Source organism: Pelobates fuscus, chromosome 5 (genome assembly GCF_036172605.1).
Source record: "Pelobates fuscus isolate aPelFus1 chromosome 5, aPelFus1.pri, whole genome shotgun sequence".
NCBI lineage: Eukaryota > Metazoa > Chordata > Amphibia > Anura > Pelobatidae > Pelobates > Pelobates fuscus.
In genome coordinates this window covers 194253626-194280630 of record NC_086321.1, presented here as the reverse complement: position 1 = coordinate 194280630, position 27005 = coordinate 194253626, and the positions used below count along the sequence as shown (strand labels likewise).

The window sequence follows — 27005 nt, the reverse complement described above, 5'->3', positions numbered from 1 at the left end:
ACTTGCATGTTTTTACCAAGAGGTCTCTTAGTTACTCCTTCTATGGAAAGTAGTAGGGTAGTCCTAGGCAGATAGTGACTGTCCTGGTTAAGAAAGTGGGCAGGGCTGTACCGAAATGAATGTTTTTGAATTCCACTATGGTGCAAGTTTCCAGGTGACATACTAACACATACATCTTTTCTGTTTGTAGAATCTCATTTGGCCACGTGACATACTGGTTATTCCTGTAATTAATTCACATCCTGTATGAAGAAAATGTTGAAGATAAAGGTTTTGAATCACATTACTAGCTCTAGGAGGGATAAGTGACAAAGAAGATTCCTACGTAATGATACAACTAAACATAATATATATAGTTAAAATGACTGTTTTATTCAAAATAATCCCATACACTGAAATGCAACAAAAACAAAACAGCTTTTGGTCCTAACACTGGAATGCACAAAGTGTGGTGGATTTTGATATGTATTATAAGAAGTGAGAGGCAGCAACTAAAACTGTGAATATCTTAAAACACGCAAGTGGGAGTGAACTGGAGTTAGAAATAGTTCAGTGTCCCAGTGTGGTCATGTAACCACATGCTGAGTTTAAACACTTAACAGCAAGTTCCATGTTTAATTGTAGCAGCTCACCATCGAGTTCATACTTAACTCCGCTACGTCTGCCCTGTCATCTGGAGCGAAAAATAGCTGCGTTACAAACTCTTGGGTAAAATCAGTGCATGTGTATGTTAAATGAATATGCATATTTTTTTCACTAGCTTCTGAGTATTTTAATGCAGTCCTAGGTTTAGGTAGTTTGCATTCTTAGTAGTACGTGGAGAAGCACAAATGGCACTCTACAAGTTAGCTTTAAAACACTCCAGACACCAAAACCACTACACTTTGTTGTAGTGTTTCTGGAGCCACTCCCCCTCCCTCTCTGGGGTATTCATTGAGGTGTATATATTATTATTACAATTCATTTTGTATACATGATTCTAAGAACCTGGGATATCATTGTTGGTGAAGGCGCAACAAAAGGACACTTTGGTTCAATGCTTCCCCATGAAAAGATTTTGATTGGATGAGGGAGGTACATGCATCTCACCCCAAACAAGGGCACTGAATTAGGTGAAGTCAGGAAGTCGCGCTGGGAAGAAAGTTTAAAAAAAAAAAAGTTTTCACTGTTTTAATGAGGGGTGACGGCATCTAACTAGTGAGGAAAACACTACATATAGCGTAAGGAATGCAAGCTTGTATACCTAACGCTATAGTATTTCTTTAAATGGAATGGCAATATTTTATGAATTTGATTATATATGTCTTAAGGCTGTCATTTTTAGGGGTTGTTGAATACTGGGTTCAGTTGCTGAGTCACTCTAATGAATGTTGTTCTACGACTCAGCTCTTTCAGTTTTGCAGCTCCAACATATGTGCAAGTAGAACGAATCCCACCGAGTATGTCTCGAACTGTTTCTTCCACATCTCCTCGGTAAGGAACTTCTACTGTTTTCCCCTCAGAAGCTCTACAAGAAAGATAATTACTTTTTAGATAAATGTTGAAGATATGCAGTTAAATGTCAGTGCGTCTTGGGATATAAAACAATCAGGGTTATTTACTAAAGTTATCATTCAAAGTGAAGTTAAAATTGAAGGTCAAATTAGCCAAACAAGAAACATTCTCAACTATTCTCTACTTAAATTCACTTTGAATTCTCACTTTAGAGCTCTGAAAATAAACCAGTTATTTGAACCAATATCATTACCTGTACTCAGCCACTCCTCCTGCATGCCTCTTCATGGCTGTCTCTGAACTCATACCATAGAACAGTTTATATGTTTTCCCATTCTTCTCTATGGTTTCACCTCCGGACTCTGTGTGCCCAGCCATCATGCCTCCTAGCATCACAAAATCTGCTCCAGCTCCTAAAATGAATCTGTCTATGTCAAGTAACACGTCAAGCAAAAAGTTCCTAATTCATCCACATAATATAAACTTGAAAGTATTTTAAAACATTTAGCTCCAATTTGTAATAAACAGCATTGATTGGCAGAATCCATAACATTAATAACTAATGCCTTACTTTGCTCACTGTGTCTTCTGTGTATCACTTTTGATTTGTAAGACTACATAAAATGTGTTGGAGATGAAAATTAGGGATAATTAAAGGGACAGGCTTTAGTCACTGGAACCACCACAGCTTAATGTAGTGGTTCTGGTCTGTATAGCCTGTCCCTGCAGGATCTTAGAGAAAAGGTTTACATTGCTGCCTACTAACAATTGTAAAGTGGCAATCATTTAGACGCCCACTAGAGGTCCTTCTAAGTTCAGTGCTGCACACTCATTCAGTGTCTCCACATTCCCCATAGAGATGCATTGTTTCAACGTATCTCTGAGTAGATGGATATTGTGAAGGGGCCTGCTCATGCGAGACTGGCGCAGCGTGGGAGAAAATGTGAGTAAAATCACTTTTACTGCGATTGGAGGAGGTGTCTGTCACCTAAGCAGCCACTCCCTAACTATAGTGTCAGAAATACACGTTTGTGTTCCTTCAAAGCATATTTCCATATTGTGCTTTATCCACCAGATATGCCAGGTCTCTGCCAATTATTAGTGACCGTGAGAGCAGGAGATTCCTCCTATTCCCTCCCTCCCACCCACCCCCACGCACTCAGTCACATATATATCACAGTAAAAGTGTCTTGCTCTTCCTGGGGTAATATATAAGGACTGACTGATGTTACTCTGTTCTAAAGCCAACTTAGAAGCATAGCTTTATTACATCAAAATAGTGTGAAAAATACGGTCTGTATGTATATAATATTTCCTTTATTTTTAAGAAACAAAAATGTTTAAAGGACCACTATAGGCAACCAGAACATCATCTCATTGATGTGGTGTGCATGTAGTGACCTTGTCAGTTTTGTACTGCAATGTAGAACATATGGCTACCGGTAGTAGACATTTTCTTCCTGACAGCCACTACAGTGTTCCCGCTGTTATAACAGTCAGATTACATTGTGACACTTGACGTCCTCACGCACAGCATAAGGATTTTGAACTTCCTTGAATCCTTATCATAGGGAAGCATTGTGTTTATTTTGCGTACATGTGCGTGTGCTTCTCTATGATAAGCATTAAATTAGACAAGAGGAGACAGCCTCCAGGAAGATGTTCATAGGAAGCAGAATGGGTGACTGCAAAGAATGAGTCGTGGCATTGGAAAAAAGGTTAAGTGCTTTTTTGTTTAACTAGATTTACAGGTGCCATGAATCTAAGTAGGGAATAGAACTCTATAGCATTAGGAATATGTGTTGTTTAATCAGGCTGAACTTAAACAGATATTTATCTGGAACTCATGTCTATAGCCCACTGCAGAAAATAGAATTGGAGAAGTATTTTGGGCTGTTTTTGTGTGTGCCGTGTTTAAAGCCTTTTCTGTTAGTGCCATTAATATTATGATTGTATAAGAGTAGTGGAGTTCGTATGAAAGTTTTGAAGTTTTTAAAATTCATTATGCATTGAAAAAATGAGGGAACAAAATTACTGTATCTTAGAATGACTCACCGAAAGCCTTTGCCACATCCCCTGGGCAACAGCAGCCACCATCCTGTGGAAAAAAAACAAATACACATACCATTACTCTTAAGTTCCATCTTAAAATGCACATACCTGCATATTCAACCTGTGGCTGTCTAAATGTTAATGACAATTCTAACAATCATACATGTCATAGTTATAGCAGACAAATAATCCAAAAGAATTGTAGTTCAGCAAAAGTATAATAGTTATTCACGGAAGTGTAAATTACATGTTTAGCTAAAAAGTTAAAAAAATTCTGCTATGTTTTCTGTTCAGCTCTTTAGCCTCAAATATGAAATTCACTTTTAATTTCTAAGCAATTAACACTCTGCACCAATGTATTAATACAGAACATTTTATATAATTGATTTTTAAGTTTGTTACTTATCATTGTATCAACCATTAGACACTACATCCATATCTATTCTGTATATTTGTTGGTACTGACTGATATGATATGGCCATTTAGTCCATGAGCTGCATCTGCACATTCAATGACAGCGCTCAGTTGTGGGTATCCAACTCCGGTCTTTTTCCGGGTAGTGCAGACAGATCCTGAGGAAGAAGAAAATATTTTTTCAAAAAACTCCAAACAATTATGACAAGAAAAATTGCAAAATACTGTTTTAGTTGTATTCTGTTATTTTTCATAATTATTCTAGAGACTTATGCTCATATGTTGATACCTGGACACTAGTATTGCTGAATGTCAATACTAAACAGACTAGATATACACTGATCAGCCACAACATTTAACACCACCTGCCTACTATTATATAGGTTCCCTTCATGCTGCCAAAACAGCTCTGATGAGTCGATGCATGGACTGTCATCAAGACATTAGCAGCAGATTCTTCAAAACTTTAAAGGAGCACTATAGGGTCAAGAACACAAACATGTATTCTTGTGTTAACACTTTCTGTCCCTCCCCTCCCCTCCAATATAGTACAATCTTACCTTTTATACCAGTCTTCTGCTGCTGCCCTTGATCTGCCTGCTTGGCTGACATCATCAGAAGTGATCTCCGCCAATCACAATGCTTTACCATTGGATTGGCTGAGATTGCCAAGGAGGCAGATCATGGGCGGAGCCAGCACAAGCCAAACACAGCCCTGGCCAATCAGCATCTCATCATAGAGATATATTGAATCATTTAAATTAAGTTGCGGGGTGGGGTCTCCATGGATCGGATTTGTTGTTCCAGCACATCTTACATCGCCTTTGAAGATGCTATCGACGGTGGACAGGGATCATCATGGGCACTCTGACCACTTTGTGGCTATGCAGCAAACAGCAATACGCTGTGTATTCTGACACTGTTCTGTCATGGCCAGCATAAGGTTTTTAAGCTATTTGGGCTACAGTAGCTCTTCTATGTGATCGGACCAGACAGGCTAGCCTTTGCTTCCCACGTGCATCAATAAACCTTGGGTGCCCGTGACTCGGGTGCCGGTTCAGGCTGTCTTTTCTTGCACCACTTTTGTAGGTAGGAAACACTGCATACCAGAAAAACTTCACAAGACTTGCATTTCTGGAGATGATCTGACCTAATCATTTAGCCATCACTATTTGCCCTTGTCAAAGTCACTCAGATATTTTCACTTGCCCATTTGTTCTGCTTCCTACACATGAACTGACTGCTCATTTTAAACCTAATATATCCCATACCTTCACAGATATCACTGTAATTATACAATCAATGTTATTAACTGCACCTGTCTGTGGTTTTAATATTCTGGTGGATCAGTGTATATATATTGGCATGTTAACTGTAAAATTGTAGGTCTGTCTTCCCTGTAAGTTGATTGGACGTGTACAGTATCTGGTGTGTTAACATTTCTTGTTCACTGATGATAAGTCCAAGTGATGGAGTTGGAAGCAGTAAGTGATGTTACCTGGTCCAATTCCAACTTTGATGATATCTGCTCCTGACAAGATAAGTTCCTCAACCATCTCGCCTGTAACAACATTTCCTGCCTGGAAAAAAGAAAAATAAATTAGTGTGTGTAATATGAAAGATTAAGGGAACTTTGTAGCATTAGGAATACAAATCTTTTTTCGAAATGCTATAGTGTTTTCCTCTGTCTTTAGTTTAAGGTTCCCTCCTCAATCAAAAAAAAGATTTTACTCATCTTCTTAAGGGCTGAGATTCAGTCCCTGTAGCCTTTCGATCTGCCTCCCGCAACGCCACGCCCTTTCATTTTTTTTTCATCCAAGCCAATGCTCCTAATAGAGGAGCATTGGGAAGGAACAGCACTGTGCTCCTCCAATGAAAGAGGGAGGGGGTGAGTCCGTTCTCACAGCAAAGTGGCTGTCAAGAAGAGGCATATTTAGCCCTGCAAAATATGCATTGCTATATCTATTCAATGCAGGATTACAACTAAAGGACTACTGCACTTGGTCTTGATGCTTTTAGTGGTCGTTTAAGAAAGCAAACTGCTTGAGAATTCATAAATGTGAGAAATTAAAGGACAGATGGGCAGACAAGCAAAACCAGAGAAGAAAAACCGCTCCTCCTTGCTTCTCACCATGATTGTGTGTTTTGGAAATCTAGCTCTGACATCCTTCACATGTTGCACAAACTGCTCAGAGTATCCATTAGCAACATCCAGGCAGATATAACGAACTTGAGGTACAGCAGACAGGACTTCTTCAACATGCTGGAAATCTGACTGCCCTGTTCCAGAGCTCACAGCCACGTTCTGCGGAAGATATGTTTTAATATACTCACAGTCGTGTACTTCAAAACACGTCAATTTATCTTTTTACAAACTACTACTGTCCACAAGGAATGTTGTAAATATTTAAAATTTATATATTTTAAATAAAGTATTTGGGGGGAAAAAAAAGGAAAAACATCTCTGCCTTTAGTGTATGACAGGATCCTTCAGCCATATACATGCACCTTGGGTCAGTGACCGGTAAAATACTATTTTGAGGTGGCAGCTGTCTTTTAAGTTCTACTTTAAAAGTAAAATGTAAACATTTTGAATATATATGTAAAAGTTTTAGTACGTAACTATTTTTGTTATATTATTATTTTTGTTATATTCTAGGAAGTATAGATGTTATAGCAGACATAGAGGAATCACTTGCTGATGGAAACCTCTGCATATTCTGGTCCCTTAAAATGTAATCCGAGTTGTAGTCTGCAAAGATGCTATTCAGAAATAAAGCTATATTCATAAGTATAATATACACCATGTCTCAGTGCACCATTTATGTATTAACTGGCAGTTTTAATGCAGTAGGAGGGAGATGACTGATTTTCTAAAGCTTTAAATCTTGTAAGAAAGTCACTCACATCGAGGCAATCTGGAGAGCTGGCAGCAAACTCTTTCCAATCTTCAACAGAGTAGTGTTTATGTATTGCTGTGAAAAGAGAAAACTGAAGGGAAAAAAAAGAATACACTGGTGAAATTGTTCAGTGTAATAGGGTAAAGCACAAAGAATGATTCTTTTCAATTGGCATGTACAACAATCTATTAACTTTATTCTATTTATAGCAGAGGATCATAGCAAATGATGTTTAGAGGAAAATAATGGAGCAACAAAATGTGTAGGATAATCATAATCTGCCTCACCTTGCATAGGGCTCGTGCCATTTCAAAAGTACCAACAGTATCCATGTTGGCTGCAATGATTGGGATGCCATTATAAGTCTGACCAGAGTTTCTGAACGTAAATGAACGTGATAGGTCCACCTAAGAAAGAAAATAAAAGATCAGAAAGAACTGCACCTGCTGAATAGGGATTCTCTGATGCAAACCGTCACTACCAATGTGGTTTCTACTCTGAGAGATCCATCATGGGCATATTATGGTAGCACAAGCATAATCAGATAATGTACTATTTCCCAAAAAATAATTAAATATAAAATAAAAACATAAAATGATATTCATCATGCAATCAACAAAATACGTGTGTGGGAGATTTACCAAGGCAAAAAAAACAGATGCTATTCTAGGGCAAAGTGTAGAATGTCTCTCAGTATTTAGCACTTTGCACCCAAAATAGCACCTGTTGTCGCTTTATAAATCCCCACTGTGGTGTCTCAAAGAACAACTTCAAACATCTATTTTATGTGTGCAAAGTGTGTCCTTTTTCTTTCATTTTAGAAACTGGCACTTACATAAATTAACATGTTTACACCACCCTGCATGTCAGTCAGACAACAGGTCATGTTACTTCCTGGTTGCTTAGCTGACTGGAGCTAAACTCAAGAGACAGTCTATTGTTTAGAGCCTTGCAAAGACTTCTTATTGAGCTACATTGGAAAGTTTTGGCTGGGGAAGAAGGGCATGCAAAGACTTTAGACAAAATATATGCAGTGTTTGCAAGCTGAAATACCCCTAATAAAAATTATTAATTAAATGTATGCCTGTTTTCATGGGAGTATACTAAATAGTGATTTTTAATTTGTATTTGGGCAGTGTAGTGTGCCCTTAAATCACATGTTACGGTGTCTTATGTTAACTTGTGCATTAAAGGGAAACTATCGTTTCAGGAACACAAACTTGTTAAAACCCCTTCTGTCACTTACCAGGGTCCAGTGCCAATGTCCCTTGGCACTGGCTCGGGTCCGCTTTCTCTTCTCCCCTGCCAACGTCAGCCAGCGGGGGAGATCTAATGCGCATGCATGGCCACGCTCACATAATTTTTTCCCATAGGAAAGCATTACACAATGCTTTTCCTATTTAGGGTTTGGGTGACGCTGGACGTCTCCACTAGAGGCGGAGTTAATCCTGAAAGCTAATTATTGCAGTTTCTTAAAAACTGCAATAATTAGCTTTGCCGGGTTAAGGAACCTGGGCAGTGCACCCAGACCACTTCAATGAGCTGAAGTAGTCTGGGTGCCTATAGTGTCCTTTAAACATCCCAGTAGAACTGTTAGAATTGTTAGCCTGATGATAAAGCTCACTGAGATACACTAGTTATCACCTATGTCCACTAGATGTCTCCCCACAGCTTAATCATAAATAGCAGGATACAGCAACACTTTATATTGCTTGTAACCATTTAGATAGGACTGCAACAAAATGCAGCTGTCACAGAAAACTAGAAGAAAGCAACTATATATGTATATATAATTTCAAGAACCAATTTTTACATTGCAAGTGGTGAAGTGGTCCTGGCCCTGTTTAGCATACCGTGCAAAATATTTTAATCTTGTGGTGATGTACACATGTATGGACACATAAGGTACAGTGGAAGTAATGCCTGGGCACACCCTAATCTAGGGTACCCACGTGTCCCGGATCACCTGGGACAGTCCCGCGTTTGTTGGGTCTGTTCTGGGCACGTTCATTCCCGGAATAAGCTGGGCCACATATTAATGAATCCGGTGTGCTGTGTAGGACTTTGTTGCTAGGTAACGTGCCGCTGCATCCTCAGTGGCCCGGGTGACACGCACACCATGCATGTGCAGTTTCCAATTTCCTTTGGCTCTGGGTTAGGCTCAGGGGGGACCTACTGTGCATGTGCGTCAATTGCGCAAGAAAGCATTGTATAATGGGATTTTGGGTGATGCTGGATGTCCACATGCAGAGCGTGAGGACGTCCAGCGTCAGTTAGACAGCCACTGCAAGGTAATTACGGCAGTTTATTAAAAACTGCAATAATGACCGTTGCAGGGTTAAGAAGCATGGGACACTCCACCCAGAACACTTCAATGAACTGAACTGGTCTGGGTGCCTATAGTGTCCCTTTAATAAATACAATGGCAATCCAACATCATAACAAATGTTACATATATATTAAACAGTATGCCTATGGACTTGGGATACAGTGTCACATGAGTGATCAGTACCAAGTTGCACTGTTTTATCTATATACAAGAGTACTTATGGGTATCTCCCTATAGGGATGGGAGAATAAAGCCTCAAGAAAATTTTATTTTATTTATTTGAGCATAGTTTACAACTGGCAAATGTAAAGACATCTCTTGCTGCTATGTGATTGCTTGCTGCGATTGTGATGCAACTCAAGCTTAGCCATACACTGGCCAGTTGGAATGTCAGAAGTGTGAAGGATTCCTGGCATTCATACTGTGTGACTGTGCTGGCTGGACTTGAAGATAGTTCTGTTCCAAAGCTGTCTTAGATGCAATATATGTAAAACAGCTCAGTGCAAGTATCAATATAGATGGGTTGAAGGTAGAACATTGAAAAAACAAATAAATAAAGGAAAAGACTTATACGGTGTTCGGTGGGCATCATTAAAAATTTCTTTAGCTTTAAGCTAGCGCCCTAGCTAGTAAAATATTACTCATACTCAAGTCTGCAGCTGAGATCTCTACCCCTTATCTGCCTGACATAATCAGAAGTGGAGGTTTGAGCCAATCACAATGTTTCCCCATAGGATTGGCTTAGACTGTCAAGAAGGCAGATCAGGGACAGAGCCAGCACAAGTCAAACACAGCCCTGGCCAATCAGCATCTCCTCCTGGAGATGCATTGAATCAATGCATCTCCATGAGGAATGTTCAGTGTCTCCATGCGGAGGATGGAGACACTGAATGGCAGGACTGCACACTGTGCAGCACTGCCCCAAGAAGTATCTGGTAGCTCTCTGAGGAGTGGCCAGTGGAGTTATCAGTAGGCTGTAATGTAAACACTGCATTTTTTTTCTGAAAAGACAGTGTTTACTGCAAAAAGCCTGAAGGGAATGATTCTACTCACTAGAACAAATACAATAAGCTGTAGTTGTTCTGGTGACTATAGTGTCCCTTTAAATAATAGGCATTGCTGGATGTCAGGCTGCACATACATATATCATTTCAATAGGAAACTGATCAGGTTTCATCAGTTGGCTTTGTACACAATGAATTCTTGTTTAACTGAAAGAATCCTTGACAGAAAACAAAAGTGTACCTTCCACAACTAAATACAAGCATGTTACCCTAGAGCAGCGTTTCCCAATTAGTGTTCCAAGGTGCCAATGTGTCAAGGTGTGTGTATCTGCATGCCACTATGTGCCAGTGTGTGTGTGTATCTGTGTGTCAGATACACACTGACACATAGATACAGACACCTGAGAACAAAATTGGGGTTCCGCGGCGATTTGCCATTGGGTGGCCCAAGCATTTAGGGCACCCGATGGGTATCGCTAAACAGGGGTCCGGTCAATCGCCGCAGGTGTCGTAGACCACAACAGACCCCTGTTGGGATGCTGGGAGGAAGTGGCAGCTGGGAGGGAACGCAGCAGGGAGTGAGCAACTGATGACTTGGCACACCAACCTCAGCCAGCAGCCTGCACCACTGAAGGAAGAAAAAATGTAAGTTAAACATGTGTATGTGCGTGTGTGTACCTACCTGTGTCAGTGTGTGTATCTGCCAATGTGTGTGAATCTGTGTGTGTATGTGCCAATGTATCTCTCAGTGTGTATATGTGCCAGTGTGTGTGTGTGTATCTGTGTCAATGTGTGTATCTGTCAGTATGTGTATCTGTATACCACTATGTGCCAGTGTGTGTGTGTGTGTATATATCTGTGTCAGATACATATACACACACACATAGATACACACACTGGCACATACAAACACAGATACACACACCTTGACACACAGATACATACACATACAGACACACAGTGTGTCAGTGAGTCAAGGTGTGTGTATATGTGTGCATCTGTGTGTCAGATACATACACACTGACACACACCTGAGAACAAAATTGGGGTTCCGCAGCGATTTAGAGCACCCGATGGGTATCGATAAACAGGGGCCTAAGACTGCGACCGGACCCCTGTTGTATTGGATGCTGGGAGGAAGTGTCAGCACTTTCTCCCAGACAGAGAGCGTGACTTGGCACGCCATCCTCAGCCAGCAGCCTGCAACACTGAAGGAAGAAAGAAGGTAAGTTAAACATATGTGCATGTGTGTGTATTTGTCAATGTGTGTATCTGTGTGCCTCTATTTGTCACACATACATACACACACATAGATACACACCGGCACATACAAACACAGATACACACCTTGACACACAGATACATACACACAATTTGTGTCAAGGTGTGTGTATCTGTGTGCCAGTGTGTTTGTATCTGTGTGTCACACCATGACACACACTGGCACATACAAACACAGGTACACACGATAACACACAGATAAATACATACACAGATACACACTGTGTGTTAAGGTATGTGTATCTATGTGCCAGTGTGTGTGTTTGTGTGTGTATATCTGTGTGTAAGATACATACACACTGACACACTGACACACAGATACACACACTGACACATACAAACGCAGATGCACACACCTTGACACACACATACATGCACACACACACAAATACAGTATGTGTGCATCTGTGTGTCAGATACATACAAGCACAGATACACACAAACACATTTACACCTTGATACATAGACACACACCAGCACATACAAAAAAAAAGTTCCACCATGTTGACACACTTTGTCAAAGGGTTCCACAGGATAAATTAATTGGGAACCCCTGCCCTAGAGACAACTAACTACGCAGTTTAACATTAAAACCATCAAACAAAATTGTTCCTTCAGATTCCAGAACATACAATCAGACACTAGATTTAAAAGTTGCTTGGCAACTTCAGTATTGTAATATCACACCCTCTTTTGTTTCTTTCTAATGCAATACAGTTACCTAAAATGGATTGTGTTTAATTGTGATAACATAAGTCGTTAAGATGCTAAGTATGTCCTAAGCCTAAGGTCTCAGTGCTATTATTACCCAATTTGGTTGCCCTTGCCTGTCTATGTGATACTGCAGTTAGAGCTGAGGTACCACAACCCACTTTTCACCATACCGGAATAACTTGTTTCCACACCAACTCTTTCAATATAATTGACTACACAAAATATAGGGACCTTACCCATTGTTAAAACCAGTTATTTTTTTCTGGCAACAATTGTTGTCAACAATATATCTGCTAGTAATCCTTCCAAGTAAAATACTGTTAAAGTGCCATTGTGTCTTATGTCTTCTTATTCACTAATAGCCGCATAATTAGAAGATCGTAAATCACAAACTGTCAAGAATATAATACAGAGGTTCTAGCTTGTATTTTAGATAGAAATTAAATATTGGATTAATTTGATATGTCAAAATAATGGGTGAACATTTATTTCTAATCCCCTAATTATAATAAATACTACAATTTAAACCGTGTAATAGCCATTTATATTTAACACGAGAGAACAGCATTCTAACATTGTTCATAAATATGGCACAATTGCTACTGTATAACTCAAAAGGATGAGAATAGCCGCTACACATTTTAAAGTATTATTTATGCAGAAATTGTTTTGTTTTTTAAATATATCAATGTATTCTGTGTAATTTTTATATACATCTGATGATTTAGTGATATCTAATTGTAAAACCATGACTGTGTGACCTTCACAAAAATACATTTGTAAACAAAGTCACCTAAATAACGTTACTATTTTACAGTAAAAATAACAATAGCCCTCATTCCCGATGACTGGGTGTTAGGCATGTTTTTCATAACTGTCAGTAATTGTATTTGGATTAAAAATGATTTTCATTTAACATTGTCTTGAGTTCACTAATTGCTAGCCCAGCATATGTTTACAGCTCTATGATGAAGTGAACACTAAAAGTATCACAATGATAAATAATTAAACATATTAGTGTCATGTTTGCTCTTCAAAAGTATACTTTGACCCAAAGCTTCAACGTTTCACACAAGTACTGGTATCCCAGACTTTAGGCAGAATGCTGCTAACCTTCAAGATTGGAGTGTTTCAGCACTGCTGAATTTTTAGATAGCAATTGAGAATAAAGCTAAACTTTACATATTGCACCAGCTAAAAACCTAAATTAACTATATAACAATTGTGCTAATTATAATAATACATATATTAATGTGACAACGAGCTATTGCACCCATATGGTTGGGATATGAATTTGCTTTATTTTAATAGCAAGGTAACATACCTCACTACGTGACTTCAAAGTACTTCTCTTTGGCCTTAACAAAACGTCCTTAAAATCCAACTTGATGTCGTTGTCTATTCGAGGCATCTTGATCCCTGTATGGTTCAGAAAGGAATGAATGAATGGCTAGATAGAGGAGAGCACAGTGTGACTGAGAAGGAATATCAGTAGAGGGGGAGCAAGGTGCATGGGGTTACACACAGAGGAAATGAATGGACATAGGGTGATATATATATTAGCAAAGTATAAAATTCATATCAGACATTAATACTGTTGATATCTAGCACTCCAGCTATTGGGGACTATGCTTCCCACAACGCTCAGCCAGCCCTGCGGCATTGTACGCAGCATGGTATCTAATCACTAAATGACCTTACTGTCCCATCCCGCCTACCGGCTGCCCTTCCACCCTCTCAGTACGGCTGTAACCCTATATCCGGCTCAGGCTGGCTGAGCTTCCTGGGAATGGTGATAGCTGGTGGCAGTGCCCGTGTGCCGCACACCTTGCTGTCAGCAGAATCCCCGGCCGAATGACGTCACTGGAGTTGTCACCGCTAACGTCCGGTGCCGTGACCCCTGACCCGGAAGCAGTCTGCGAGCGAGCGAGCGCTGGGAAGCGGGTGTAGAGTTCGCGGCTGAGAGATCCGGGCACCATGCTGATTAAAGTGAAGGTAAATAGCGCGAATTATATCCAATAACAGGCGGGGAGAGGGACAATGACCAACTAATCGCATCCCCCATTGTTGTTATTATTACAGACGCTGACCGGGAAGGAGATAGAGATCGACATTGAGCCGACAGATAAGGTGCGGTAAGCGGGGACACAATGTGCCGCACGGCGGGTCCGGCTGGGGAGACATAATGCTCTGTGTCATGGCTGCACTGCCCGTACCGGGCGGGGAGGGGAGCAGCTCGAAGGCGGGTTTGTGACCGTGTGACTGCAATGCTGGAGACATAGGGGGGAGGAGGAGGAGGGGTGGTAGTATTGGCTGAATGGGAGGAAGGATGAGGGGGGGGGGGCTATTGACTGAATGGGAGGAAGGATGAGGGGGGTAGTGTTGACTGAATGGGAGGAAGGATGAGGGGGGTAGTGTTGACTGAATGGGAGGAAGGATGAGGGGGGTAGTGTTGACTGAATGGGAGGAAGGATGAGGGGGGTAGTGTTGGCTGAATGGGAGGAAGGATGAGGGGGGTAGTGTTGGCTGAATGGGAGGAAGGATGAGGGGGGTAGTGTTGGCTGAATGGGAGGAAGGATGAGGGGGGTAGTGTTGGCTGAATGGGAGGAAGGATGAGGGGGTAGTGTTGGCTGAATGGGAGGAAGGATGAGGGGGTAGTGTTGGCTGAATGGGAGGAAGGATGAGGGGGGTAGTGTTGGCTGAATGGGAGGAAGGATGAGGGGGGTAGTGTTGGCTGAATGGGAGGAAGGATGAGGGGGGTAGTGTTGGCTGAATGGGAGGAAGGATGAGGGGGTAGTGTTGGCTGAATGGGAGGGGGGTAGTGTTGGCTGAATGGGAGGAAGGATGAGGGGGGTAGTGTTGGCTGAATGGGAGGAAGGATGAGGGGGGTAGTGTTGGCTGAATGGGAGGAAGGATGAGGGGGGTAGTGTTGGCTGAATGGGAGGAAGGATGAGGGGGGTAGTGTTGGCTGAATGGGAGGAAGGATGAGGGGGGTAGTGTTGGCTGAATGGGAGGAAGGATGAGGGGGTAGTGTTGGCTGAATGGGAGGAAGGATGAGGGGGGTAGTGCTGGCTGAATGGGAGGAAGGATGAGGGGGGTAGTGCTGGCTGAATGGGAGGAAGGATGAGGGGGTAGTGTTGGCTGAATGGGAGGAAGAATGAGGGGGGTAGTGTTGGCTGAATGGGAGGAAGGATGAGGGGGTAGTGTTAGCTGAATGGGAGGAAGGATGAGGGGGTAGTGTTGGCTGAATGGGAGGAAGGATGAGGGGGGTAGTGTTGGCTGAATGGGAGGAAGGATGAGGGGGGTAGTGTTGGCTGAATGGGAGGAAGGATGAGGGGGTAGTGTTGGCTGAATGGGAGGAAGGATGAGGGGGGTAGTGTTGGCTGAATGGGAGGAAGGATGAGGGGGTAGTGTTGGCTGAATGGGAGGAAGGATGAGGGGGGTAGTGCTGGCTGAATGGGAGGAAGGATGAGGGGGGTAGTGCTGGCTGAATGGGAGGAAGGATGAGGGGGTAGTGTTGGCTGAATGGGAGGAAGGATGAGGGGGGTAGTGTTGGCTGAATGGGAGGAAGGATGAGGGGGGTAGTGTTGGCTGAATGGGAGGAAGGATGAGGGGGTAGTGTTGGCTGAATGGGAGGAAGGATGAGGGGGGTAGTGTTGGCTGAATGGGAGGAAGGATGAGGGGGTAGTGTTGGCTGAATGGGAGGAAGGATGAGGGGGTAGTGTTGGCTGAATGGGAGGAAGGATGAGGGGGGTAGTGCTGGCTGAATGGGAGGAAGGATGAGGGGGTAGTGTTGGCTGAATGGGAGGAAGGATGAGGGGGGTAGTGCTGGCTGAATGGGAGGAAGGATGAGGGGGGTAGTGCTGGCTGAATGGGAGGAAGGATGAGGGGGTAGTGTTGGCTGAATGGGAGGAAGGATGAGGGGGTAGTGTTGGCTGAATGGGAGGAAGAATGAGGGGGGTAGTGTTGGCTGAATGGGAGGAAGGATGAGGGGGTAGTGTTAGCTGAATGGGAGGAAGAATGAGGGGGGTAGTGTTGGCTGAATGGGAGGAAGGATGAGGGGGTAGTGTTAGCTGAATGGGAGGAAGAATGAGGGGGGTAGTGTTGGCTGAATGGGAGGAAGGATGAGGGGGTAGTGTTGGCTGAATGGTAGGAAGGATGGGGGGTATTGGCTGAATGGTAGGAAGGATGGGGGGGTATTGGCTGAATAGTAGGAAGGATGGGGGGGTATTGGCTGAATAGTAGGAAGGATGGGGGGGTATTGGCTGAATGGTAGGAAGGATGGGGGGGTATTGGCTGAATGGTAGGAAGGATGAGGGGGGTAGTGTTGGCTGAATGGTAGGAAGGATGAGGGGGTAGTGTTGGCTGAATGGTAGGAAGGATGAGGGGGGTAGTGTTAGGTAGGGTGCTGCATAGGTGTAATAGGGGCTACATCTGAGAACTGTGTGGCTGCTAGTAGGATGTGAATCCTTCAAGGGACACTAAAGGTGCTGTAACCATTTTATAGAATTGATTATAGTGACTGGAGTCCCCTGGCACTCTACCTCCAAGCAATGTTAAACCATATTTTGGCAGTTTAGCACCGAATGAGGGACCCAGGCTCATGCTTCACTGGAGGTAACCATGCCAATTTGTACCAGCAAAGTAAAGGAAATGAGGGAGACACTTTCCTAAACAGAAAGTAAATCCCAACAAGACCAGTACCCCAGTGGAGTACTATATATAAATCTCTGTATATAAATAAAGGTTCTTACTAATCCATGCAAACTGTAAAGTAAGTAGCAGGGATTCCGCCTAATTGTCGGAATCCCTGCTACTTACTTTACAGTTTGCATGGATTAGTAAGAACCTTTATTTACTATATTTTTTTCAATCCTTTTGTTTCCAGTATACTTATTCCTTTCTGTCCTTTCGATTTCTTACAGTTTGAGATACCTATAGGGCTAGTTTATTTTGTATACTTTATATTTAGGCACATGATCCTGATTTTTACCTGAGGATCAGGCTTTACTAGGGGAACTTTAGGTTCTTATACGTTATTTACTCCATTCATTTGGAATGTTTGAGATATATACCGGCTTCTCTTCTATATATGATTAGTTGATACTTTTGGCTATTTTTTGTTGCTACACTCTTGGTTATTGCCACTTGGTTATTATTTCTAATGTCAACTGTATCAATATAATCTAGTTACGCCATATCAAGCTGGAGTTTATATCTCTTTCTGTGTTTTGTCCACAATGACTGTTTGATCAGTCCAATGTATTTGAGGTAAGTGGTGCTACCTTTAATTAATTTTTTATCAATAAACTTGTTTATTATTTTTCTATGTGGTTTGCACCGTGTCCGAGATACATTTTTAATGAGATTTATATATAGTGCTCCACTGGGGTACTGGTCTTGTTGGGATTTACTTTCTGTTTAGGAAAGTTTCTCCCTCATTTCCTTTAATTTGTATCCTCTGTATAATTTAGGGTTAAGCCCTGTTTGTACCCCTGTAACCCACCTTTGTATTTTTTTACCTGATTTCTCTCAGCTTGTTAAAGTACAGTGTTTATATTTAATTTGTACCAGCAAAGGTAGGGCTGAGGAGACATGAAAATATTTTAAAAAAAATAGTAGAGGTGGGGAGCGGCACTTGGAGGATGCTAGGTAAGAAGTCTGAAGTTATTTCTTTAAAGGGAAACTATAGTTTCCTGGCACTGAAGCTTCCCCTTCTGTCAAGGCCCACTCCCCCTTGTGCAGAAGGGGTTATTAACCCCTTCTGTTAGTTACCTGGGTAACCCTCGGCGCTGGTTTAGCTCCGCCCACGCTCCTTCCCTGCCGACGTCCACTGGCATGGGAGACCTAATGCGCATGAGCAGCAATGGCCGTGCTCGCATTAGGATCTCCCTATAGGAAAGCATTATTCAATGCTTTTCTATGGAGATTCCGGCAACACTGGAAATTCTCATGCAAAGCGTGATGACGACCAGTGTCATTTAGACCAGTGTTCCCCAACCCCCGGGCCGCGGACCGGTACCGGTCCGTGGATCAAACGGTACCGGGCCGCCCAGGGGTGTGGGGTGTGCGAGCCTGCCGGCTAATGCAGGGCTGGCATTGCCCAAGTGCCAGCCCTGCAATGTGCCTGCGGACCGGAGGGGAGATCAGAGATCTCCCTCCCCGGTCTGCAGGCACTGTGCTGGCAGCCGGCAGGGGAGGGAGTGAGAGAGGACCCGGGAGCTCTTACCTGCAGCTCCTCCGGGTCCTCCTCTCGCGAGATTTGGAGCGTTGCCGCGGTAACCACGGCAACGCTCCAAATCTCGCGAGAGTGAACTCTAGCCCTGTAACTGGGCTAGAGTTCACCTCACCACCACCGGACCACCAGGGAATCCCCACCGGACCACCAGGGACTAAGAAATGTCCCCCCTCCTCCCAGTAAAGGTAAGAAGGGAGGGGGGACATGAATATCTTAATTTTAATTAAATAAATTTTAAAAAAGCCTCCTTACCCCCCATACACACACTGCCCCATAAACACACTACACACACTGCCCCCACACACACACTACACACATTGCCCCATAAACACACTACACACACTGCCCCACAAACACTGCCCCATACACACACTACACACTGCCCCATACACACACTACACACATTGCCCCACAAACACTGCCCCCATGCACACACTGCCCCACAAACACTGCCCCCATGCACACACTACACACACTGCCCCACAAACACTGCCCCCATGCACACACTACACACACTGCCCCACAAACACTGCCCCCATGCACACACTACACACACTGCCCTACACACACTGCCCCATACACACACTACACACATTGCCCCACAAACACTGCCCCATACACACTACACACATTGCCCCATACACACACTACACACACTGCCCCACAAACACTGCCCCCATACACACACTGCCCCACAAACACTGCCCCATACACACACTACACACATTGCCCCATACACACACTACAAACACTGCCCCACAAACACTGCCCCATACACACACTGCCCCACAAACACTGCCCCCATGCACACACTACACACACTGCCCCACAAACACTGCCCCATACACACACTACACACACTGCCCCACAAACACTGTCCCCATACACACACTGCCCCACACACACACTACACACATTGCCCCATACACACACTACAAACACTGCCCCATACACAGACTGCACACACTGCCCCACAAACACTGCCCCATACACAGACTGCACACACTGCCCCACAAACACTGCCCCATAAACACACTACACACATTGCCCCATACACACACTGCCCCATACACACACTGCCCCATACACACACTGCCCCATACACACACTGCCCCATACACACACTGCCCCATACACACACTGCCCCATACACACACTACCCCATACACACACTACCCCATACACACACTACACACACACTGCCCCCATGCACACACTGCCCCACAAACACTGCCCCCATACACACACTGCCCCACAAACATTGCCCCCATACACACACTGCCCCACAAACATTTCCCCCATACACACACTACACACACTGCCCCACAAACACTGCCCCCCACACACACACTGCAACTCTCACACACACTGCCACCCTCACATACACACTGCACCGCTCACACACACATACACACAATTTTGAGTCTATGTCTTTATGTGACTGTGTTTGTGATTTTCTGACTATGTATGTGTCTGCGTGTTTTTTTTAATATATGTGACTGTTTGGTTTTTTTTTGTCTTATTAAATCAAAACAAGCGGGCCACGCAAAAATTATCAAACGTTTACCGGTCCGCGGCGATAAAAAGGTTGGGGAGCACTGATTTAGACGACCAAAAGTCGTTTAAGAACCCGGAAGTCCCTCTAGTGAGTGTCTGGTAGACAGCAACCAGAGGAGGACTTAACCCTGCAAGGTAATTATTGCAGTTTATAAAAACTGCAATAATTACATGCTCAGGATTAAGGATGGTGGGAGTTGGCACCCAGACCACTACAATGGGTTGAAGTGGTCTGGGTGCCTATAGTGTTCCTTTAAGGATGAAGTCTATCCAGGTTATGTGGGATAGAAATTGGGATTCTGTAGGTGGATAACGGATGGGATTCTGCAGCATGGTAGCTGCAGGTTCATAGAATGCAAATGGGAAGTGTATGACCGCATTGAGAAAAAAATATAGATCGATTTTAGTGCACATCAATGTTTTGTGGTTGCCTGGTATAACTATTTCAACTGATTTCGTTTCTGTAGCAAGACTGGCATCGCGGATGTAGTGTACAGTAATGAATTATGAAATTTTATGCACAAAATGGTAGTCCGTTTTTCTAACAAAGATACGACTGCAGTTTCTTTTACACACCATGTATTTGACATGTATTGTGTCCTTTATCTGTAGCAAACACACAAATGTACAATTCCTGTTTAGTCAGAGCTATAGAGAAAATGCAAAGATCATTTGCCAGAGAACCCATTTGTAAGGCATCATGCTTATCTGGTGTGCCATGTAGTCTGAAGAAAACTGCTTGACAAAGGGCCCTGTTGTGGGCTGAATTGCTGCAATGTCTGTTCTCCTTGGACTGCCATTCAGTGAAGAGTGATTCACCTCAATTAAGAATACATTTCCATTGCTCCAGTCATGTGGAGGCTTGTGTACAAGTGCTCAGCCATGGAACGCATGGAACAGCTCTTGATGCCCAGTTTTTGTGCTGCTTCCAAAGGTAGTTTGGAACTCTGGAATGAGTGATGCAACAGATGATAGGTGATTTTTATCCTCTTCAGCACTCATGCCCCTGCTCTGTGAGTATGCAGGATCTACCGTAGTGGTAAACCGCTTTTAGCACTCTAGATATTGTGGGCTACATATCCCTTGATCCTTTGCCAACATTATAGCTGTAAGAGCATTATGAGAGATGTAGTCCACAACATCAGGAGTGCTGAAGATTGCCTAACCATGGTCTACCATTTCACACAATTTCACTTCACAATATCACTTACAGTTGACTGGGACAGAAATATTATAAACTGACTTATGGCAAAGCTGACACCCAATGACTGCCACATTTAACATCATTGAGCTCTTGTACTGCCAATATTTATCTGTGAAGATTTCTTATGTGTGCTTCTTTTTGTTAACCTGTTCGCAGTGGGTGAAACTGAAACAAGTATACCACTGTGACATGTTCATTCTAAAGTCTACAGTATGAAGAACATGCAAAGGTTAAGTACATTGAGTCAATGGAGGCACAAGGAAAACTTTAAAGGGACACTCCAAAGTTTATTTTATATTTAGTAGATATATCCCAAATGAGATCATACATTCCTTTAATTATGTGTTTTTCATTGGTGGGGGTATATCTAATAACCGCTTGCAAAGGCTGCAGGTATATTCTCTGACGCCTTTACAAGCCCCATCCCCCCCACCTTCTTTCACAACCCAGATTTTCTGTGGCAGACAAATGATACTTCCCAATGCAGTTCAAGGCCTATTACCTGTGCAATTGCCTGCCTCTGGAGTTTAGCTCCAATAAGCTAAACTAGGAAGTAACAGGACTGTTATCTTGTTGACAGTCAGGGAGTGTAACAAGGTAATTTTATAAAGGGCCAATTTCTATTGAAACCTGAATTCTTTTGTCAAATAAGAAAAATAGACATTCCCAATTAAAAGCACTTCAGCAAGTGTTACTTTAACTCCGGGATGCTGACAATGTATATCTTTAGATGTTTTATAACTAAGGATTTATAGACATCATTTTCAATGAATACAGAAAACCTTTGTATGTATACACATCATTAAACTACATGTTTGAGGAAGATGGTAAATTCTGTGCATGGTAAAAACAAAATGCATTATATATTTGTAATATGTTGAGTGTGTATTGTGTACAGTTGATCTGTAACTCCACTGCCTTTGGTTTATTATAGGTTGAGAGAATAAAGGAACGGGTGGAGGAAAAAGAGGGTATCCCACCACAACAACAAAGGCTGATCTATAGTGGGAAACAAATGTAAGCTGATCATGTGTAGCACCATATAATATTATTCCACCATAGAGTGCCCTCTACATCCTGAGAGAGTCCACAAGTCTGTGGAATGAAGTTACATTTTTCTATGTGGATGTCTGGACACAACATTCAGAATGTACTCTCCTAAAAGGGCACACATATCTACAACTCAGGATGAGGGTTATATGTTTTATTGCACTACATGTCTGTCTGTTTATCCTACTGATATCTCATTAGAATGATACTATAGTGTCAGGAATACAATGCTGTCTGGTAGACTGCCACAGTAGGCAGACTTAGTGCTGCAGTGTACATATTGCAGCACTAAGTGCAATAAGGACAGTGTACCCAGACCACTTCAATCAGCTGAAATAGTCTGGGTGCCTATAGTCTAACCACAACACACCATTATTATGTAGTTGTTCTGGTGAGTGTAATCATTAATTGCAGGCATTTTCATAAAAAAACATGTTTACATTGCCCCTAGGGACACTTCCAAGGGGCAACTCCTGAGATGGCCATTGGAGATGCTTCCTGGGGCAGTGCTGCACAGTAGGCAGCACTGCCATTCAGCGTCTCCACGCGCCCTGCCCCCTTGCCGATTGTAGCCAGTCCAATGCTTTCCCCATGGGAAATTCCTTTTTAGGAGCGGAGGGGGGACAAGCCACCTAAATGGTGGGTTTAGCACTATAGCGTCAGGAATACATGTTTGTATTCCTGACTCTATAGTGTTCCTTTAACCATATTTGGATAGAATTGATTGACTGAGCATGTCAGCGGGCTCACTTAGGAAATTGATGTCATCCAGATATGGACTAACTGATTTTGATAATTAGGAAGTGAATTTCTGCATTGGCTGCATGTTGGGAAGGATTAGGGGATAATATTGGCTGCATGCTGGGAAGGATTAGGGGGTACTATTGGTTGAATGGTAAAGATCAGGGGGTAGTATTGGCTGAATGCTGGGTTAAAAAGGAAGATCCACGGGGGGCGGAGCTACGCTACGGAACTGAACGGTCGCAAGCTCGAGGTGCTCCGTGGCCAAGGGCCTAATAAACGAGTTTTTACAGACCCGAACCCCCATCAAATCGACCCAAACCGGACCCCCCGGCACCACACACGAGCATGGGCCGAAAACTCAAAAAACAGAGGCCAGACAAGCCGAAACCAGGCTCCAGCATCGGCGACCTTTGGCGGCAGGCGCAGGGCGCCACGATGCCTAAGATGGCCGCTTACATGGGAGAAAGTTCCGACTTCTCGGACGATCAAAGTCTGGATCCGGTGGACATCCCCCTACCTGCTCCTCGCGAGCCGAACCGGAATCTGACACCCGCGACACCGAAACCGGACTCCGCACCGGTCACCAAGGCCGACATGCAGGAACTGCTGGCGGGCCTGCGGAGGGATATCCAATCAGATATGGCGACATTCCGAAAAGAATTGCAGGGGCTCACTGGCCGAATAAACACAGTGGAGAGCGACTCACACAATGCAAAGGCACACATTACCCAACTGCAACAAGCGGTTCACGAGCTGCAAAGACAACAAGCCACAACAGAGCACCGGTTTGCAGCAATGGAGGACTACAGGCGCATCAATAATCTAAAAATCAGGGGAGTAGCGGAATCGGTCCCAGACGTGGAGCTACCGCACTTCATACGACGGCTGTTTGCTGCGATTCTGCCCCCCAAACAGGCGAAAATGGTGATGCCACTGGATATGTACCGGATTCCAAAACCAACAAAGGCACCTGCCTCAGCCCCGCGGGATCTGATAGTCCGATTTCAATCGGGCCAGGACAAAGCTGCGGTTCTGGGAACCCTCAAAGGAAAAACTCCTTACAACTTTGAAAACCTATCGCTATCCTTTTTCATGGATCTATCAGGTAGCACATTGGCTTGGCGCAAGACACTGCAACCATTTACACTGCTCCTTAGGGAAAGAGGCATAACCTATAGGTGGAAAGGTTCACGTACCTTAGCTGTCCTCCAGGGTACCACCTCCCACCTTGTCCAATCCTTTGATGAGGCAGCGGCCATATTAGAGACTTTGGGTCTCCCGCGAGACTCCTTAACCGGCAAGGAGAAAAGGACGGCGACCGCGGCACATGTATGGGACCCGGCAGGCACGGTATCATTTGTACCACGAGGTCCTTCGGATAATCCCGGCAGAGCAGCCACTACCTGATCAACAGCTGCCGAACTTTGGGGGGAACCCCATGCCTATCCCCTGCTGCAATACTATAGACCCACATCGCATACAGCTGAACTTTAATTTTCTTTTTATTTTAAGTTACTTCAGACTCCACTATCTATTGTAGGTCACACCTCCACTAGGTCACCCTCACCAGGAACTGTCATAACGCCCACGGCACACCTCTTAATCCATAGGGGGACACATCATGCCCTTATAGATGCGGGGCACCGGTATCGCAGAACCCCAAACCAGGGATACCACTCTGCACGGCCTCATAGTACACTAAACATTAGCGCAAGCCTGTAGGCTGACATAGACACATACAAACTGACCTACCTGACTTTACCAGTCTAACAAAACGTATCGCAAAGGCAATATCCCAGCCTTTATATAAAATCCTTCTGCCCAGCAACCCCATCCCAGGACCAACGAAGGTCCAACAAGTTATCTAATGTACATAGTTCATGGTTCATCGTTTAATTCTCTACCTGCATACCCTCCGATGTCAGCCAAACCTTACCATGGTACACCAAGAGCTCCATATCACACTACAAACGAGAGGCACCCAGGTTAACCGAAACGGGTAACCCACTACTTACACCTTACACACAGAGCTGTTGCTACGGGATGCCAGAGTCTTAAACACCCGTTGCTAGGCGACACACCATAGATACCGAAGTATACAAGCTACGCACAATCATACCACACACTACGCAGAAACATAGACGGCACACGTAACTATTTATGATGTAATGATAAGAAAGAAGCTGCACACACGACACCCAACCACTTTAACTAAGACACACACTAGGAATCCTAGGCTTGTACATAACTTTAAAATGTGCACACTTTTTCATGCCAATGTTATAATTGTTTACAAATATGTACGCTGTTGTGGCGTTCCGAAACCGTTGTGTAATCACCTGCACTACAAAAATAAAGAATTTAAAAAAAAAAAAAAGGAAGATCCACTTCGACATTAGTAATATTAATTTTAACCATATTTGGATAGAATTGATTGACTGAGCATGTCAACTGGCTCATTTAGGAAATTGATGTCATCCACAAATGGACTAATTGATCTTGATAATTGGGAAGTGAATTTCAGCATCTGCAATTTCAGCAAGTTTGGGTAGGAACATGGGTGCTTCAGGGACCTCCCAGTTCTGGTCAAACTGCTCAACAGCCTTACCATAACCACTACATCAGCATGTAACCACTTGTTTGATTCAGTTTGTAATGTATAATTATGTTGTTTACCATGCCCCTCTTATGGTTATGTTCTCTTTTCCTAGGAATGACGAAAAGACTGCTAATGACTACAAGATACAAGGTGGTTCAGTGCTACATTTAGTCCTTGCACTAAGAGGAGGGTCCTGATGCTACGTTACAGCTTTTCACTTTGTCCATTATGGACTACTGTGGTTGTGAAGCTGCATGCCATGTTCGGGTTTGCGGTTTGGGGCCTAGGTTCATGTCCCCTCATCACTTCCAGTTTTCATGTAAAATATTAGTTTTGATGTTTTTGTTCATTGAAAAATTCCTTCCCTAAATAAATGCTTTCCCTCAGCTTATAGTCCTACATATTTTCTAGCTAAGTGGAGCATCCGCAGTAAAGAGAACATGCTTTCTGTAAAAATACCAAAAGCACACAAGAATTTATATTCTGCACATATAGGATCAAATGAAAGAATTTCCATCTTCAAATACTAAGCTACAACTAGTAACAAAAGAAGCCTGCACTGTAGATTTAAATCACCAGGAGACTTTATAACAATCTGGTAATGAAACTATCACTTCCAGGATTTTAATATTCTGTTTAATTATCCTTGTATCTATTTGTTAAAAATAACAACAAATGTAGACACCCAAACAGATTCATCCTGCTCTCTTGTTTGGTTTGCCCCAGGCAGTTAGCGTAGAGAAAGCCAGAAGAGGAAATGTGAAACACTTTTCAGTCTACTTTTTAGAACATTTTTAGTGCCATTTATTAAATCAGATTGCTTTTCATCTTTTGCTTTTTTTTGCCCCCTGACAATTTTAAATTGATACTAGAGACACTAAAACAACTTAAGCTTAATGAAGCAGTAGTGGTGTATAAATCATGACCCTGCAGTCTCGCTGGTCAAATCTCTGCCATTTAGAAGTTAAATAACTTTATTTGTTCATGCAGCCCTAGTCACGCCTCCCTACATATGAAATGCACAGCTTTTCTAAACACATCATGTAAAGTGAGATCTATTTTTTTAAACTTTCTTTATTGCACAGTTTGTTTAATTTAGAATTTCTCCTCTCTTGATCTGTTAATAGCTTTCTAGATACTGCAGGAACCTCCTGTGTGTGATTAATGTTCAATTTACATTAATTTACAATGTTATTTTATTACAGAGCAGGAGATAAAAACACTAAAGCGAGTTATATGATTGGAAATAAAATCACTCTTGTTTTCATGCAGGCAGGGTGGGCCACAGCCAGGTGAGGTAAAGCAAAAGTGATTTAACTCTTCAATGGCAGAGAACTGATCAGTGAGACTTCAGAGGCATCCAAAGCTGCTTTGTTAAGCTAAAGTTGTTTTCATGCCTGTACTGTCCCTCTAATAATTCTACC

The 27005-nt window shown here is 43.0% G+C and overlaps 2 protein-coding genes and 1 long non-coding RNA gene across 4 annotated transcripts in view; 2 read left to right on the top strand and 1 right to left on the bottom strand.

Annotated features, from left to right (window-relative positions):
* Window positions 1-6401, top strand: part of LOC134611259 (uncharacterized) — a 1028750-nt gene extending 1022349 nt beyond the window's left edge. Inside the window, exon 2 of the long non-coding RNA XR_010090888.1 lies at window positions 5713-6401. This is a non-coding gene — a long non-coding RNA (uncharacterized LOC134611259). The remainder of the gene's footprint in view (window positions 1-5712) is intronic.
* GMPR2 (guanosine monophosphate reductase 2) lies at window positions 352-14088 on the bottom strand. Of its 2 annotated transcripts, XM_063454935.1 has the most exons (10): window positions 14017-14088; window positions 13514-13608; window positions 7149-7268; window positions 6869-6952; window positions 6093-6266; window positions 5460-5541; window positions 4013-4119; window positions 3550-3592; window positions 1748-1907; window positions 352-1507 (listed from the first exon to the last, which is right to left on the bottom strand). In XM_063454935.1, exons 2-10 carry the CDS (start codon window positions 13598-13600, stop codon window positions 1321-1323), a joined length of 1044 nt encoding a protein of 347 aa, XP_063311005.1. In that variant the 5' UTR covers window positions 13601-13608; window positions 14017-14088; the 3' UTR covers window positions 352-1320. The 2 variants fall into 2 exon arrangements, with proteins under 2 accessions (XP_063311005.1, XP_063311004.1); XM_063454934.1 differs by lacking the exon at window positions 14017-14088 and having other exon boundaries at window positions 13514-13642.
* On the top strand, window positions 14072-25993 carry NEDD8 (NEDD8 ubiquitin like modifier). The gene is made up of 4 exons (XM_063454936.1): window positions 14072-14184; window positions 14272-14319; window positions 22123-22205; window positions 25694-25993. The coding sequence occupies exons 1-4, from the start codon at window positions 14167-14169 to the stop codon at window positions 25776-25778; spliced, it is 234 nt and encodes a 77-aa protein (XP_063311006.1). The 5' UTR covers window positions 14072-14166; the 3' UTR covers window positions 25779-25993.
* Window positions 25994-27005: the final 1012 nt, after the last annotated feature.